Source organism: Syngnathoides biaculeatus, chromosome 22 (assembly GCF_019802595.1).
Source record: "Syngnathoides biaculeatus isolate LvHL_M chromosome 22, ASM1980259v1, whole genome shotgun sequence".
NCBI classification, from domain to species: Eukaryota; Metazoa; Chordata; class Actinopteri; order Syngnathiformes; family Syngnathidae; genus Syngnathoides; species Syngnathoides biaculeatus.
This window is the reverse complement of record NC_084661.1, coordinates 9,831,616-9,849,422: the sequence shown is the minus strand read 5'-3', so window position 1 is coordinate 9,849,422 and position 17,807 is coordinate 9,831,616. Positions and strand designations below refer to the sequence as shown.

General features: G+C 42.1%; 1 protein-coding gene across 2 annotated transcripts in view; it reads left to right on the top strand.

Moving 5' to 3' along the window:
- The first annotated feature begins 560 nt into the window (after positions 1-560).
- The window catches only part of sdk2b (sidekick cell adhesion molecule 2b), a 149,549-nt gene continuing 132,302 nt past the window's right edge, over positions 561-17,807 (top strand). For both annotated transcript variants that reach the window (XM_061810069.1, XM_061810068.1), the window contains exon 1: positions 561-692. In XM_061810069.1, the coding sequence (XP_061666053.1) occupies positions 593-692 (100 nt within the window). In that variant the 5' untranslated portion in view covers positions 561-592. The remainder of the gene's footprint in view (positions 693-17,807) is intronic.

The window sequence follows — 17,807 nt, the reverse complement described above, 5'->3', positions numbered from 1 at the left end:
GCTTTGGAAAATGAATCTTGTTACCCAGCCAGATATCTTTCATCAAAATTGCACGTTCCCCAAGCGCATTTGAGGACCATTTTCTTCGTAACATTAACTTTTCCAAGCGCACACTACTGACAACCAGCATTGCTTGTGGGACAATATGGCGGGAGGGTCGTGTCAAGCCAGGGGTTAAGACAATGCAGCTGTCTGATTGGCTATTATAGTACGAGTGATTGACAGGTTGGAAAGGTCCATTGTCATTATGGAGGAGGAAAGTGAGTGTCAAGCCGCTGATGGCACGTTCTAACTTCACCTACTTTGTGTGAACTTTAATTAAGTCAAAGCAAATTCACCTCTATCGGCTTTTTCCTTTTCTATTGAGCACAGAAAAAGCACTCAGCGATGTTTTCCGTGCGAGGAGAGGTGTTCTCTGCATGTTTTGTTCCCGTTCTAAACTTGGCATCTTTGCCCTCAAGCGGATCGCTTTAATTTGACGCACGTCTGCTGTTTTAGCTAAAAGCTGCCGAGATGCACTTCACTCCTGAGATTCACTTAAAGGTACAGAGCAGCTCGTATATCACCGCGACTCAGCACGGGGTTGTACTCTATGCGTTATTTCAAGTTGTTTTCTGCTTTTTCTTTTTCATTATTATTATTGTTCAAGGGTAGTCGTCATCATGACCAAGTAGTGAGAAGCGCCATAAAATGTACGACACACACAATGTGAGCAAATGTGCTGTTAAAATATATAGATTTTTGGTACTATGCAATCTTTGGCTACAGTATAATAAATAACTGGACAGTTGAACATTTTTGTTGGCAGACTTTGATGATCACATTGTTCTTCCGGATGTTTCCGTGTTTTCCCCTCTCGATCCGAGGCTGTGGTGTTCTGCGGCTCCCATATGGCGCGTCGAGTCCACCCGGGAAGCTCAAAAGATGAAAGAAACCTCCCTCCCCGTCCCTCACGTCGTCTTCTCCAGCTCGTCGTCGTCGAGCTTTTCCTCAACCCTCTCAGCCTCGCTGACTTCCCTTTTCATCCGCAATTAGTACCTTTGAATTTCTTCTGGCAATTCCCATCTCTCCCTCTCAATGTTCGTCTGATAGATTTAGACGTAAATTGCCCTCCCGTGCCCTCCCCCCCGACGCCCAGCTCTCCTCTCGTCTATGAAATAATGTGCTTTTTTTGCAAGGCGATGTCAGACTGTCTTTAATACAAAAATTGTTTGTGAGAGCAACATGAGATGAGAAGCATGTTGATTTAGCACAGTGCCAATTCTAATTTTATTTTTCCTTTTTTTTTCCCCCCTTCTTCCCCCTCCGGTGCTGCTCGTTCTGCCTGCAAAATAAAGGTAAGAAGCCTTTTTATATGACGCTGATAATTCCTATTCATGCCTTTTGTGTATTGTGACTCCGGAGAAGAAAGTTTCACATAGCTTTAGGGGGGTCTTTACAAGATTCTTTGGATAATTGCTTTAAGAAAGCAATTAGCCCAAATAGGAAAGGAAGCAAACAAGCTTTTGGCATATGTAGGAAAAGGCAAACTATTGCTTGATTAGGGTTGGAAAATAATGAATTTAAGAGTCTTTTCCCCGTCTCTCCGGGGCACATTTTGTCAAGTCCTTGAAATTCCTCCTCTTGTTGAAAAAACCAGGCCGCAAGTTTTTTTGTTGTTCTTTTTTTTCACGTCACCACACACTAACCCGTCGGTCTCTTGAGGTGGAAAAGGTCAGACATCAAAAGCCGATCAGTTCAATAGTTTACAGAATCACAAAAATCCAAATAAACTCCTGTTGTGCTTGATCCATGTGAGGGGCACAGTGTACAGAATGTCATTTAGAACACTCGCTTTATACCCACAACGGTTGTATTTTTCTTCATCCTGGTTCAAGTTGCCCTTCACATCGGTTCAGACCTTTCCTTGTATATTTGATATAGTCTCGCAAATATGCTGAATGAAGCGTTTCAATTTCTTGATGGCGCGTGATCAAAATGTGTAATGAACTTCGCCGGTGTGGTAACGGTGGATCCCGGCAAGGATGGAGGACGAGGTGGTGGCAAGTTCTGCAGTTTACAAGTAAGTGGTCATCTATCAGAAATGGACTCTTGAGAACAAGGGAGTCATATTTGCAGCGAGTGTTATAATATTCCATCCACGGTTCATTTAAATAACACACAGCGTGTACACGTTTTCTTCACTTGCCTCTGGGGTATCTCTGGCTATTCAACCAAAAACTGAATTGAATCTTCAATCTTCCTTTTATCAACGACCAAAGTAAGAATTCCCAAACATCCTCGCCTTCGGCCACCTTCTCTCGTTCCACTGAGGCGTCCTTAGGTAAGATCTTGTTTCGGGGACCTTCTTTCAGTCATTACCCAAGCTTGATACCACACGTGAGGGCGGGAAGGAAGACTGGTTAATTCAGAGCTTTGCAGCAGAAGACGCTGCGTACCGTGGGATTCTCTGCATGAGGTAGGGTTTCATGAAAATGTGAGTCTAATTCCCAAGATTTTGCAGAAGTGTATTTATATTTTTTTGTGCATGTGTTACCGATGTTCTCTCTAATTTTATATATATCTGAGCAAACACACGAAGCCCCCTGAGCGGCCCCTTTGACCACCATGAGCAACTTCAGATGTGTCGTCCATTGAAGTTACACAACTTATTAAAAGTATCTGATTACATTTCCATCAGAACACTTTAAATAACAACAACTTTATTGAAGTTTTTGCAAACTTACAATGAAAATGTCAACAAACTTTTGTTCTTTAACGACACAAAAAATACATTGCAAGACAATTATAAACTATAAATTTGACAGCCCGCTTCCGAATTTATTTAATTTTTTTTAATTCACAGTCATATCCTCATTTGTTTCCTTTGTGTAAAACTGAATTATGGCTTGCACAATATTCTTTTCCAGTGCATACTGACAGCTGAATAATAACAATCATAACAGTTTGATGCTGAAGGTTATTTTGCTCCCTGTATTTAAAATTGAGAACTATCTTTTTGTGCACTGTATTCTGTGCTTTCAGCCATGACGAAGGTGTGCCGAGGTGGATCTTTATTATTATAAATTGATTAATTAATTGATCCATGACATTGACCGATTAAAGTAAAAAATTCAAAGGCATAACTTTTGCTACGTCAGCTTTCTGGTGTACTGAGGTACTTTGCCGTGTGATGATGAATTTGTTAAACTGACAGCAATGATGCATTCCTGTTAATGGCTAGGAGAGCATTGCTGATGCGAATTTTAACTTGCTCTAGATTCGTTTTGTTTGCCAGTGTCAGCTCGTTCCATTTCTCTTTGATGCTCTCCCCGAACGAAGTACCGATCCTGATTCCCAATTTACATGTGCGTACTATGCTAATTGCTTTCGAGTGACTTGTGCAGAATGTGGCGCTCGGTCGTCCAGCTTCTATTCGACCCACGCTTTTCCTTACGTAAACTCACTTTCTACTTTGGCGTTGCGACGTTTTTCAGACTAGCACGAAAAAGAGAAAATCCCGTCCGGTTTCACGGCATTCTTCTATTCGCACATACTCCGACAGTCATTTCTTCTTAAAATAAGAGCATTTCTCCTTTTACTTTCACCACGGGGGTAAACATTAGGAGTGTATATCACTCGTTTTCACTCTACGATGCCCAGACTGCTTTGCTAACATCGTTGGTTGACAGGCTGCGTGAGTACACATGTGAAACGGCCAGTCACTCCTTACTCATTGAGTTACGTTGCAAAATTGCAGAAATTGAATAGTTTGTTATATTGTACTTTCAATCCAGGTTATATATATATTTTTTTGCGCGCAATGTAGAATGTCTCATCAGGAGTGCGCAGCTTAGAGAGAACATTGGGTGTTACGATGTTGCTGGCCCCCACTGTTTTATTACTGTTTAACTTATGCCCGGTGTGTACATGTTTCCACTCACAGGACAGCTTTTTTTACAATAATAAAAAAAAATGTCAGGCAAGTACATCACAAGATGGTATGCAAACACAAACATGAAGTGTACCAGAGCAACGCGGGAGGTCTGCTTGTCCTTCAAATTGCCGAGCTCTTCATTAACCTTTGAGCGGGTCTCTCAGGCTCAAGGCTGCTGCTGCTGCTGCTGCGGCTGCTGCTGCTGGTGATTTGTGGTAAATAATGAGTGAGAGCCACAGCATCCGATCCATGAACGTTTTTCGGTCGCTATCACTCCCAGACACATACATTCTTGTCTCGCAGCCCTCCTGCGGTTTACACAACATGGCTGACATTTGGGTTTATGCACTAGTCAAGCGATATCGCAAGAAAAGTGAACGCAATATGAACGCAAGAGTCGGCGGCTTTGCTTCCAGTGCATTTAGGCCCCATATACGACCATCTGAGCATCTTACAAGTCTGGCCTCTCATCTGGTCTGCTCATTAAACAGACTAATTGATTGCTGGCCGAGACCACAGCCGGCGAGCCAGTGTATCAATTATTAAGCTGCATGAAGAGATTAATCTGGACGAATGTGTACAGCATTTAACTTGTGGAAGCAATTAGGAAGCTTGTACAGTATTTGACCAGTCGGGGAAGCTGCCCTGCACGCCGAACCTCAGTGCCCCTCCCATAGGGCCCGCCGGGCTGGCCGACTCCCAGCTAACGGCGTTTCACGCACTGGCCCACCGCTATTTTCTCACCCGCCACTGCTTCCTCTTCAGAAATAGAATTGGGATTTTTGGCTGCTTTCAGAGGGACTTGTCAATAGCTCAAAGAAGTGACTGAATCGAAAAACTGAAACGACAGAAACGAGTTGACGAGTTGGTGTTCCATAGTGCGGCAATGAATTGAACTTGTAGCCAAGACAATTACAGGCCACAATTAGAAAAACAACTGTTCACCCCTAAATTAAAATCTATGGACAATTTAGAGTCTTTAAATTAAGCATTTTTTGGAAGATTTGGGAGGAAGTAATCAGAAAAATATACTAATATGGCAGGGAGAAGACAGAAACTCCATAAAGGAGAGATTCAAGTCCAGAACCTCTGAACTGTGAGGCAGATATGTTAACACTGTTCTACTGTAGTTTCCATCAATTCTTAATGACCTCCGTTAATTAAAGACAGACATACCGAGTGTATAATCCTGTTGATATGAACATTAGGGTTTAAAAAAAACTGATCCTACTGCAGTACTCAAGAGTCCTAACGATCACCATTTTGACAAATGGAACGTCATTGGGACGCGGCTATTGATCGGGTGGTCCGGGGCTACGATTGATGCCGGTTATTGCTCTCCCATTTGAAAAGGCATGTGTCGGGAAATGACAAGAGTTATGCTCGAGTCTTCAGTGTGATTGGTGAATCCCCGACGGGCTCTTTAGCCACCTTGCTACCGGGCCATCGGCGGCAGTTGATGCAATGCTAATGTACGCTTCCAAATGGAACGCTTCACTGTCAGAAACGCCGAACTGCTATGAATAAATCAGAGACCCTTCTTCCTGTTCTCGTAATCAGCATCCCTCCCATTTGAAAATCGGTGAATACGCTTTGCTCTGGCTCTGTTCTCTCCAATTTGCTTCGGCTAATGCGCGGCAGTCGGGCCGAGTTTGTCAGACGCTCGCTGTTATGAATTGTCTGGCAGCAGAAGCGGCTGATAAGTGAGTCTGGTGCTTTTAAAGCCCGCACAAAGTTCCCGCCGACCATGCGCAGGCCGGAGTTTCCGGGGCTAGCGGGGCATCGCTAAGAAATTGAGACGAGACAAAAAAAAGAACACATCATCTGGCTTGGCCTAATTGTGCAGAGCAAGGGGAGTTGAAAAAAAAGACAATTCAAGGATATGGAAATAAAATTGGTCATTTGGTATGCTGGCCTGGGCTTCTTCTATCATACACGGAGCAGAAGTAAAGTACATTGTGTCCTATATTTGGGTTCTTGGGCTTAAGAACCCAGACGAGGCTTTGAACTTCACACATTTTAATCCACATTTACCCAACTCAGTTGAGGTCAGTGGAAAGTACCAGCAAATGACAAAATGTGGTCTCATTTTGCCCCCCGCTCCCCAAAAAAGTCAAAACAAAGTGGCAGTGTTCAACTACTGTATTTTTATTACCTACCCAAGGTTTCATTCATTTGTTTGCCGGATCGCGCTAAAATACATCACCCCAAAAAAAAAACAGTTTATACAAACAAGTGATTAGCTTTGTCAGTTTGATTACACAGTAACAGCTTATTTGTAGCCTTCAATTCTGGAATGCATCTGAATACTTAAACCTCTCAACATGGCACCAATATTCTCAGAACCTTAAAAAAAAAAAAAAAACCACAATTTTAAAACGCGGCCCAAAAGGGACATTTTTGAAAGGTTTACAGTCTGAAGGATAAAAATGGATTGCACATAAAACAGTGTACAGTATATTAAAAAACAAATTGCTATGATTCGTCTACTTGTTGAAACATTTTGTTCTCACCCTTAAACTGCTAACATTTTAATGGCCATTTTTAAAGAGTTCTAACATGAAACTGTAATTAGCACGGTAGTATGAAAGCGATTTTGTGTCCACATGAATACAAAAACAATACATTATTTTTTTTTCCAGAGGCTTAAAATGATAACATTTTACAATACTTCTTCAAAAACCTGGGTTTGTAGAGAGGCTCGTCTGCTTCCTGGCTACTGTCAAGTTGCCATCGAGCAAGGCACCATACCCACCCCCCAACATCCCTGCAAAGCCCCCTTTTTACTTTCTTTCCCATCTTTTGCTGCATGGCTGTTTGTGTGTTCTCTCTGTGGTGTGTGCAGTGCAGCACAAAAATATGCAGCAGAGTGTAACTTTGATTTTCCTCTTGAGGGAATTTAATGAGTATAATATATAAAATAAAAAGTAGACTTTGGAAAAAAAAAACGGAATATTCTAGAGACAACATGAAATTTGCAGGGTTGCATAAAAACATTTCAGTTTTAGTTCGCATGAAAAAGCTGTGTATTTGTTTATACAGAAATTGCTTCTATGGAGCCTTACAAAACACACAAAGTGGCGTTTTTTTTTTTTCTTCTTTTTTTTTTCAAGCCTGACAGTCCAAATGCTACAAATGGAATACGTAAGATTTGAAAGTAATGATTAAGGGGCCATTTACACAAAAAAACTGAAAGACGCTTTCGTTTAGTCGTGTTAAAGCTCAAAGGGCTAAAATCATATCATCACACAGTTGAGTAATAGTTATACTCGTCACCACGGGGTGTTTGCAGCCTAAACACAGTATTAAAAAAAAAGCAATATTTATGTACTGGTGTGAACATACTGTCTTTTTGTCTTTTGCTGTAGTTTATGTTACCACTTGATGACCGCCCTTTTCGTTTTAAGTGCTCAGAGATGAGCGCCAAGCAGTTTTGCTAATTGCCTTCGCTATTGTACAGACCATGACTAAAGCTTCGCTATCTCCCGCTACATCTTCATCGACAAACACACACAGGCATGCACACACACACACACACCACACACACACACACACACATGCATAAATACACAAACACTCACACATCAGGCATGTCCACCTCACACGCTAAGCCAATTAGCAGCACTGCAATGTTGCCTGTGCCTCCCTGTCATTAATCTCAGTCAAAGTTGAGGCAAAGACACTCGATCTGTGCGTTTGGGTATGTTTGGATGGCACGCTGGCCTCCCTCCTTTAGGGGGAACTTGTTGAGGTGTTGCGGATCCAGGAAAAAAAAAAAAAACAAGGCCGTACTCGAAAGCCACGCTCAACTTTATTACGAAAACTTGGTCTTGATGAGAGGAATCCAATCATAAGACTCACAGTAGGTTGCCTCTTCACATTTTTCTCTTGCATTTTCCTCTCATCTTTTCCGCCCCCTTTTAACTGCTGTAATTTATGCAAAAGAAGAAGAAGAAGAAAAAAAAAGAAAAAGAAATGATAAATAGCGTATCAATGCCAGCACAGTCCTCCGGCCGGGCATGCGACGCCACCCCTGGCTGTGGGGGGCTAAGTAGGTCGCAGTGGTGTGTGTGTTTGCGGAGATTTAAGTGTGCTTGGGGGTCAAATGCAAAGCGGGCTAGGACAGAAGGGAAGGTAGCGCGTCGCTTTAATCACAAGCCAGCACTTCCCTTCAATAAGCTTCCAGTTCTGAGGAATCCGGTTCGGAGAAGCGGCTCCGCTATCTCCCGTTCTCCCCCACCCCCCCACGCCCCAAAACTCTTTGGATGTGCTTTTTTTTCCCTTTTTCATCCCGCAGTTGTTTCTGCAACTCTTCAAAGCGTTCTTCTGATTGAGACAGTTAGCTGCGAGCATTGTTGCCTCCTGCGCGACCTCAAGAAAAGCGAGGCTGGCGTATCGAGGAAAGCCGACCATCCGGTGCCAATTACCGCTTCGGTTAACTCCCGCCCTTTTTATTTTTTTGCTAATGACTGTCTGTATCCTCTCCGTAACCTGTGGTACGAAGTCAAACTAGCCCCTTTGACACAGTTGTTGTTCTATTGTCTGGTTGTGTCAAAGGCACTGATATGGAAAGGGAAGGGCAAAAAATAGTGAATCACCTTTTAACATGGCCAATTTGAAAGGGGCCACGGATTCCACTTCAAATATACCAAAAGCCTACTTGCACTGGCCATTGAAGCCACATTTAAGGGCGGGGGTATAGGGATTTGGAAAATTAGGGGATAGCGGGACAGGACAATCATTGTTGCTTTTAACACCGTCAGTAATCTCCTTTCACACAAATACGTCAACTTCTGATGGCGCATCAGATTGAAGTGGCAACCAGAGTATGAAGTCGAACACCTCGGACCCCCTGGTTGTGACTGCTCTGTGTTGAAAGCAGTTGTAGCTGTGCTGGACTTTTTCTTTTCCTTTCGGCTTGTCCTGTTAGGGATCGCCACCGTCATCTTTTTCTATCTAAGCCTATCTCTTGCATCTTCCTCTCCAACACCCACTGTCCTCATGTCCTCCCTCACATTACCCATCAACCTTTTCTTTGATCTTCCTCTCGTTCTTTTGCCTGGCACCTCCATCCTCAGCACCCTTCTGCCGATATACTCACTCTCTCGCCTCTGAACATGTCCAAACCATCTAAGTCTGCTCTCTCTCTAACCTTGTCTCCAAAACATCCAACTTTGGCTGTCCCTCTAATGAGCTCATTTCTAATCCTATCCAACCTGCTCACTCTGAGCGAGAACCTCAACACCTTCATTTCTGCTAACATCAGTTCTGCTTCCTGTTGTTTCTTCAGTGCCACCGTCTCTAATCCGTAGATCATGGCCGGCCTCACCACTGTTTTGTAAACTTTGCCCTTCATCCTAGCAGAGACTCTTCCATCACATGGAACGCCAGACACCTTCCGCCAAGTGTTCCAGCCCGCTTGGACCCGTTTCTTCACTTCCTCTCCATTGCTCTGTATTGTTGACTCCAAGTATTTGAAGTCATCCACCCTCGCTATCTCTTCTCCCTGGAGCTTCACTCTTCCTCGTCAGCCCCTCACGTTCATGCACATATATTCTCTTTTACTTCGGCTAATTTTCATTCCTCATCTTCATTCCTCGCATAAGATACACATTTCAATTCAATTCACAATTGTAGCTGGATTGGACAGTGACGTTTCATTGAATGAATGTGCAGCTGTGTAAGGGCACTATGGACATGACAATGTCCCGTTTGAAAAGCACAGTAGAACCAATAAATGCCAGCTCTACAGCTCTACCTCCCCAATGGGTCAATTTGGCGGAAAGCTTGTATGAAAGGCGCTATTGTTTTCCTTACCTGGGCTGGACTACTTCATATCATATCCACATGAATAATAAAGGCCATACAGCCGTTGTTTACCGGCGTACTTCGCCGCCGCTAATGTCGCCGTGCAATTAGCCGGCTAGAACACGAGTGACACTTAAGATAACACTGTGATACATCATCTTAAGTGTGTATATGTGAGACGGGGGCAGAGTATGCAAATAATCATGTGTGTGTATGTATTTGCGTATATGCATATCAACACAAGTGAGCGTGGACTGTAATGGGAAAAACCAGATGTGATGATAAGAATAATAATCATAATAACAATAGATATAGCAATATCTTTTGGCTAGCCTAGGCAGAGCGGCATCCGGCTCTCTTAATTTAGTTACTTGAATATGATGTTGACATGATTAATGGGTTAATGAGATTGGATAATATCTCTCCGAATGTTCGGAAATCCTATTCCGTGTCAGCACTGAGCAAATCGCAAACCTTGAGATTGATGACATTCATTCTTTTGCCCCAGTTAACCAATCAGAAATTCCACACAAGAAATTGAATATTACGCTTTACCGAACTGAATTCTTGTACTTATTATTGTATGTATTATTGTTGTTTTTGATAGAATATGATTCCTTAACTAATAGTTGTACAACTCAAACTAATCTATGGTATCGCGAGTAGTTTCTTTATCTGTTAGCTATTGTAACGCATTACTTGTCGAATATTTGCCCTGTAATGAAATTACAAAGTGAGTTGTCGACATTTAATTAACTCTAGTGCAAATCTGTCGCTCTTTAATTAGCATATTCGATTGATTGATTGGTAGTTACCAGAATAATTCTGCTTTCAGATCATTCAATTATTGATATTGAATATGCTTCAGCAATGATTGGTAATGTAATTTTAAAGGGACTTTATCAAATTTTGTTTTTCGCGTGGGTGTTTCTTCTAATCAGCGATGCAGTCCTCTGGGAACTTCTTTTTTAAAATGATTTTATTATCCCCCCCACCTCATCACCCCTATCATCCCCCACGCACCTCTCTTGGGAGCAGAAACATGAGTTCTGCTTTTAATTAGTTCCTCCTCCCCTGCTAGATTGTGAGTAACAGTCCTGGGGTTAATGAACAGATGAGTACTTAGTAGTTTATATTCGGGTTTCTTCCACATTCCCAGGGTAGCAAACACGGTGAGAAGTGGTTGTGGCTTGGATACTTCCAAATTTGACCCATGGAAATTATGAAATTGACGCTGAAATCCCATCTTCAAAACTTCCCATGTTGTTTTGAGCATGGCTTCTGATCAACATGGCTCCCAAACTTCTATCTGAAACGGGCTTTTTTTTTTTCAATCATTCAAAGGAACTTTAGGAAAGACCGTAAACCCTGAAATGGCCGCCTCAAAGGAAATAGAAGCCTTCCAGTGTTGTTTCAGCCAAGACATTTTGAGACTTTCATGTGATCTTCTTGTGATACACGTGTCTACTAAATTTTGTGTAACTGCGGAAACTGACTTTGGGATTTGGAATTTCACACCCTTCGGAAGAACCTTGGTTAGGACCAAACTGCCACTAAAGTGGTGCTTGAAAGCAAAATGGAAGCCTTCCTGTGTAATGTTGGGCATGGCTTTTTGAGCTCATGATCGAAATTTTGATGCACAAAATGTTCTGCATCCGCACAATGAATCAAACAGTAGAATTATGAATGTGTGATTTCTTGGTTTGCCCTGTTGAATTCCACTAAATCCTGTGGTAGCACTCTTGCTTCCCAAAGTGCTTTTTAGTGGTGTGGTAAAAAGGCCTCCGGCTCTGAAAATATACAAAATGACATGTTGCAAAGAATTCATGTGGATTCTTGTGGGGTTTTTTTGTCTTTTTTTTTTTGTTTGTTTTTTGGAGTAGTAGTGTTTTTTTTTTTTTCTTGCTTTTGTACTCAGTTGCTTCCTACCATCAGATTTTTCATTGTGTTCATCATTGCGACTCAATTTTAACGACAGAGGCAGATGGGAGAACTGTAACTGCGAAATATTTGAGTTTTTGTCATTGCATGTGACAGCTAAATTAAATGACTTTGTCATTCTCTCTTTAAAGTTCATCCCCCAATGCAAGTTTCACTTAGGAAGATGAAATTTGATTGACGTGTCTGTCTGAAGTTGACAAAAAACAAAAATCAGTCCTATCTGAAAAGATGCATGAAGTCTGCCATTTTGGATCAACCACAGGCCTTTTAGGTTATTTTCATCAGGTCCTACAGAGTCAAATTCGTCGTGTGGACTTTGTGCAATTGCCACCAAATATGAAACATGTATATTTAACAGTTGGACAACTTTGAATTGGAAAGGATTTACGTTTCCGTCTGTGTGGGTAGAGTGATGGCGGGCTCGTGTACACAGAGGGAAAAGTCCATTGTTATTCCACAAACTTGGAAAAGAATGCATCAGACTGTGGTGTTATTTCAACCTGTGAGAACGAAAAGCTGAATAGCACCTTCGGGACTCTTCTTTTTTTGGAGTTGTGGCATCTGGCCTCTCTAGGTCAAAAACCTCCTTGTTGCACATCTCGATTGAAGTGAATACAAAATGAGGGTTTTCTTCACACCGCATCCCACTTAATTAATTCCACTTTGCCACTGGCGAGACAGCAGTATGAACTGCAGACTGAGAGATGCACTCCATCACTTTAGCCAGCGCGCGGTTAAAACAGCAGATAATATTTCCTCCCATATAGTTTAGCCGGGCTCGGCCTATTCATTATTTATGATCTATTCCAAATTACATTATCTTTCACCGGGCTTCAATTACACCCTGCCCGGCGGCGAGGAGTTTGACTCACCATCTGAGAGCGGAAGAAAGATCTGGCTGCACGGCGAATTGAAATCTCATTTTCATCTCCCACCTCCATCTCCCGCCCATTTTTAGATGCCCAAACCTGACAAGTTCACTGATTGGACGTATGGAATAGAATATTCATGGGAGCGTGCATAAATATATTCTGCGAATCGTACGGCGTGATTGATAATAGCTCGAGCGAACACAATCCTAACACGCGCTAATCAAGCGAGCTGGCTGAATATTTAGTTTCCGTAATTAGGACGAGAGGGTACTTGGAAGTGGAGAAGGAATAATATCTTCATGTAAAGGAGGAAAAAGTGAAGTCATTTGATCAATTATTTAGACAGATTTTGTTGCACTTCATTATTTTTAAGGTTGTCTCATTGATGTACAGTTCCAAAAAGAATCAAAGGCGTTCTGTCTTTTGACAGTAGCTCAAGAAAGCATCTAGTTTAGAACAAGTTAAAACCCAACTCTACTTGTGAAATTACCTTAATCTTCAGCAACCGCAGTGACAAATTGGACTCATCCGTCCGTGCTGCTGCCAAAAAACGTTCCTTTAAGGCTTCCAAAAGTGACTCGAGGGGTGAATTGTGCACACATTAATAGGGGGAATCTGCCAGGTTCTGAAAGTGACTATTTCAAAAAGACTGAAGTTTGGTACTACCGTCATCCCCCGGGGCTGCGATCTTTCTGCATTTTTTTCTTCGTATTGCCACTCTTTCCGTAAAAGGTATCAACACAGAACAGACGAGTTCATGTTGACCGCCGAATGATGCACAGGGCAAATGTCGGTAAAAATCAGGAAGTGTGAAAAGGGCTTTTGAGACTGCCAGTCTTCTTTGTGTCACTGCTCTCTAGTTAAAAATGCCTATCAGGGAATGGAGGGATTTACGCCAATGAGAAAATTACAGTCAGGACAACAGGAAAGCTTTAAAAAGTCAACAGCGTAATAGGGGGCTTGCGGTAAGTGTTTGTAGCCAATTACTAAAGTGCGCCTCAAAACAACCACGTCGCTTCTCTGTCCGGAAAACGGTAACGGGACGAAATTGTGGGTTAGAAGTTGAACAAAATGGTCATCGTCTTGAGGTCCAGTAGTTTCTTCAACCATTACTTTCATATGGCCTTTCCCCCAGTTGACATTTCATCAGGCAATTATGTTTTTATCTTAAATTTGGTGTTGGGGGTTATTTGTGGACTTCTTGTTCTGAGTAACTTCAAACAAGCTAATGATTATCGTGTCAGCTCAGCATTTTCCCACATTTTCTCAAGTTACAGCTTTATTTCCATATTTTTCCCCTCCTAATTCTACAAACAGCACTCCGTCACGAAATTGGACAAAATGATTTTTTTTCCAATATTTTGAAATCTATTAAAAATGCAATCTCTCCTCTTCCTTGCAAGTAATAAACAAGAACGACAACTCTCAGTTTCTTGGAGGTTATTACAGTAATATAGAAAATGTTTGCTACAACAATTTGACTGACATGTGGTTTCCGGTTGCTGCGCTTATGAATATTTGGCATCTATTTCATCTTTTCTTTTTTTTTTTCCCCAAGTTCTTAGCGAGTAGTAATAAGTGACGAGCGGTAAGCTGGCGCAGGAGCCAAGTGTCTGTAGAGTTCCACAAAAGGGAATCATTAATACACTGCTGACAACGTTATGGATGTGCAGGCTGATGTCTCCTCATATAGTCGTGCATAATTTATGCTCCCTCTTTAACTTTTTATGACGTCGAAAGCACATGGCATATTGTCCGTTGTCGTCAACTTTTTTTTTTTTTTACGCCTTTTCCTTTTTTCCTTTGTGAAATTGCCCAGGGCGGTTCTCTTTTTTTTTCTCCCCTTTCTCGTCCCAGAGATATTTTTAGTTTCTTCCCCAAAGGGCTTCTTTCCGTCTGTCAAGTGAGACGGGAGAAATGGTGGTGGGCTTTCTTTTAAAGCGGGTGACCTTTTCCTCTGTTTTTCCACCTCCCTTAAGGAACTCCCTTAAGAGCCGGCCGCAAATATCATGGCGTATCCGAGGTGTGATCCTTTCTGCCTTGTGGTTTGCTGCTTGTTGGACATATGGACACTGGTCACATTAGTCATTTCCTCATATGGTGAGATGTCTAGATGTGTTCTGCACCTTGCATCTTGCTCAAAGTTAGCCGGGATAGGCGACAACTCATCCGCAGCCCTAGTGATTATCAGCAGTAAAAAAATGGATGGATGACGAGAAATAATCCAGAATGGGTGGGCGGGGGTGGGGAGTCCACCACACTCAGCGGCACATGGATATCATATACTGTATTCTGATTACCGTATTTTCCGCGCTATAAGGCGCATCTAAAAGCCTTTAATTTTCTCAAAAGCCGACGGTGCGCCTTATAATCTGATGCACCTTATATATGGATCAATATTGATCCTTCAATGCAGCTCCATCTAATGGACGCATAACGTAACCCCAGCCTCAACTGTAGCGTCTACTGTATGCGCCTTTTAATGCGGTGCGCCTTATATATGGAAAACTTTTTAAAATATGCCATTCATTGGAGGTGCGCCTTATAATGTGGTGCGCCTTATAGTGCGGAAAATACGGTACTCTTATTCCGGATGAGCACCACCTTGCTTGGTAGCAATAAGAAATAGAGTAGAACGATTAAAAATAATCCGGTGAGTCCCCAAAAAATTCCAGACATTCATGGATATGAGAATTAATGCCTTATAGCAGGGGTGTCCAAACTTTTTGCAAAGAGGGCCAGATTTGGTAAGATGAAAATGTGTGGGGGCCGACTATTTAGCCTGACATTCTTTGAACCATTAACATTAAATACAAATTAACTTTTTGGGATTTTTTTTAATTTAATTACAAATGGCATACTTTTACTTTTACATTTTTTTTTTACATTTAGGTTTTTACCGAAATCACAAACCACAAAAAATTAAGAAAACTATAAAGGATATCTAAGTTCATGTGAAACATTACATATTATTCACTATTATATGCTCACTGTAGGAAAAGTGCTGAAAACAAAACAATGATCAATGGCATTTTCATTTGACTCACGGACTCTTGTGAAAAAGCTTTGCTGTGCCGTTAAAACAGCTTCCAGTTGCTTCACTTTTTCACCGCGTTTGTTCCCAGTTAGCTTGTCGTAGCTAGCATGTTTCGTCTGGTAGTGCCTCTTGATGTTGAATTCCTTGAAAACAGCCACAGTCTCTTGGCAAATTAGGCAGACACAGTTGTTTCGTATTTCAGTGAAAAAATACTCAAATTTCCACTTGTCCTGGAAGCGGCGGCCCTCGCGGTCAACTTTCCTTTTTTTGTTTACAGACGCCATGTTAGAAATGGGCTGGGCTGAAACGATCACGCAAGGTCAAGGGTCACGGCGGCCAGAGTGCGGCCACAGGGCTACTGCCATCTTCTGGTGAAATGAAAAATATGAAAAATAGCTTTTTGTACACATGTATTTTATACTGTGGTCATCAGTGCTGGCGGGCCGCATATTATTGATTTCATGATAGAGGCCGCGGGCCAGTAAAAATTTGTCCACGGGCCGCAATTGGCCCGGGGGCCGGACTTTGGACATGTCTGCCTTATAGAATAGAACTAAACAGAATGATGAGTAATAATCAATCCATCCATCCATCCATTTTCTTTTTGCCACTTATCCTCACAAGGGTCACGGGCAGTGCTGGAGCCTATCCCAGCTGTCAACGGGCAGGAGACGGGGTACACCCTCACCTGGTTGCCAGCCAATCACAGGGCACATCGAGACAACAGTCACACTCACAGTCACACCAAGGGGCAATAAAGAATGGCCAATTAATCAGTAATAATCCATATAGTCAGAAAATAAAAAAAATGGGGTGGGGGGGAATCCACGGGATGCATGGCCTTATGTACTGTAATTAATGTGATCATCTTCTCAGCAGTTATTCATCGTGACCTCCACTGAGCAGAGTAGAAATAAAAAAATATATATATTTGAGCTACTCCATAAGGTAAAAAAAGTACACAATAGTCTCATTCACACGTGGGTACAACCTAGTTTATATTTAATCTGATGGTTCATCATTCCAGTTGTAATATCACCCACTTTACACATTAGAAATGAACATATAAGTTGTAAAAAAAAAAAAAAAATCCATAGTTGGAACAAGTCCAGTGCATGTTTAATAACGTGTACAACCTTGCAAATTCGAATGAAACACAACAACTGGAAATAATCCAGTCAGAAAAGCAGTCCACGATATGCACAGATATGTGCGCATTTACAATATAGTGTCATGTTCAGTGTCATGTGATGCCCTCTCGCGCGAGTTATTCATGATAAGAACCTCGTTTGCACAATATAAAGAAAAATCAAATTACTTGCAGTACACTCACCTACAGGCTTGACCTTCAGTACGCATAATATTAATGCCACGGCTCTTCTCACCTGTTTTTCAAGTTTTTTTTTTAACCACCATCTTCTACTGTAAAAATAGTTTATCCATCCATTTGCTATACCGCTTATCCTCAAAAGAGTCGCAGGCATGCTGGAAGAGTGGGGTACACCCTGAGTCACTGACATTCACACCTATGAGTAATTTAAAATTTTCAAACAACCTAGCACACATATTTTTTGGGGTTGTGGGAATAAACCAAAATACCCGGGAAAATATTCACAGAGGCACGGCGAGAACGTGCAAATTCCAAACAGGCGAGGCCGGAATTTGAACCCGGGTCCTCAGAACTGGAGACTCAGATGTGCTAATTGGTTGCCCACCGTGCCCGAAATAAACAGGAGGGCTAAGAGAAGAGCGGCAAAATTGCAGTAATGCAGCGCTGCATAATGAGCGAGCCACATTGCTCTCTCTGAGTGAGTCTTAAGGAGGACTTAATAAAACATTCTTGTCATCATCCGTCTGTGAAAGGAAAAATGCTTCGTCTTCACTTTTTTTTTTTTTTTTTTCACAGAAGCTTTCAGGCTTCCCATCAACAGGCTTTTCTTTTTTTTTTTTTTTTTTTACCCCTCTCCCTCCTCCACCAGTAACTACCCTCCGCACGCCTCGGACCTGCGCGTCTCTCTTATCGTGTGAAAGTGAGCCAGTCGCTCCTCTCTAGCTGTGAGAAAATGCATAATGTGTGCTTTTCTTCCCCGCTCTCTGGGCCCCTTTATGCTAATTATACACGTCTATTTGCCGGCCGGCTTCAGGGGAGCTGTTTCGCCTCTAATCCCGCCGTTCACTTTTTAATACCGTGCACACTCGAGCTTCCACCTTTCTTTCCTCCGGTGCGAAAGGT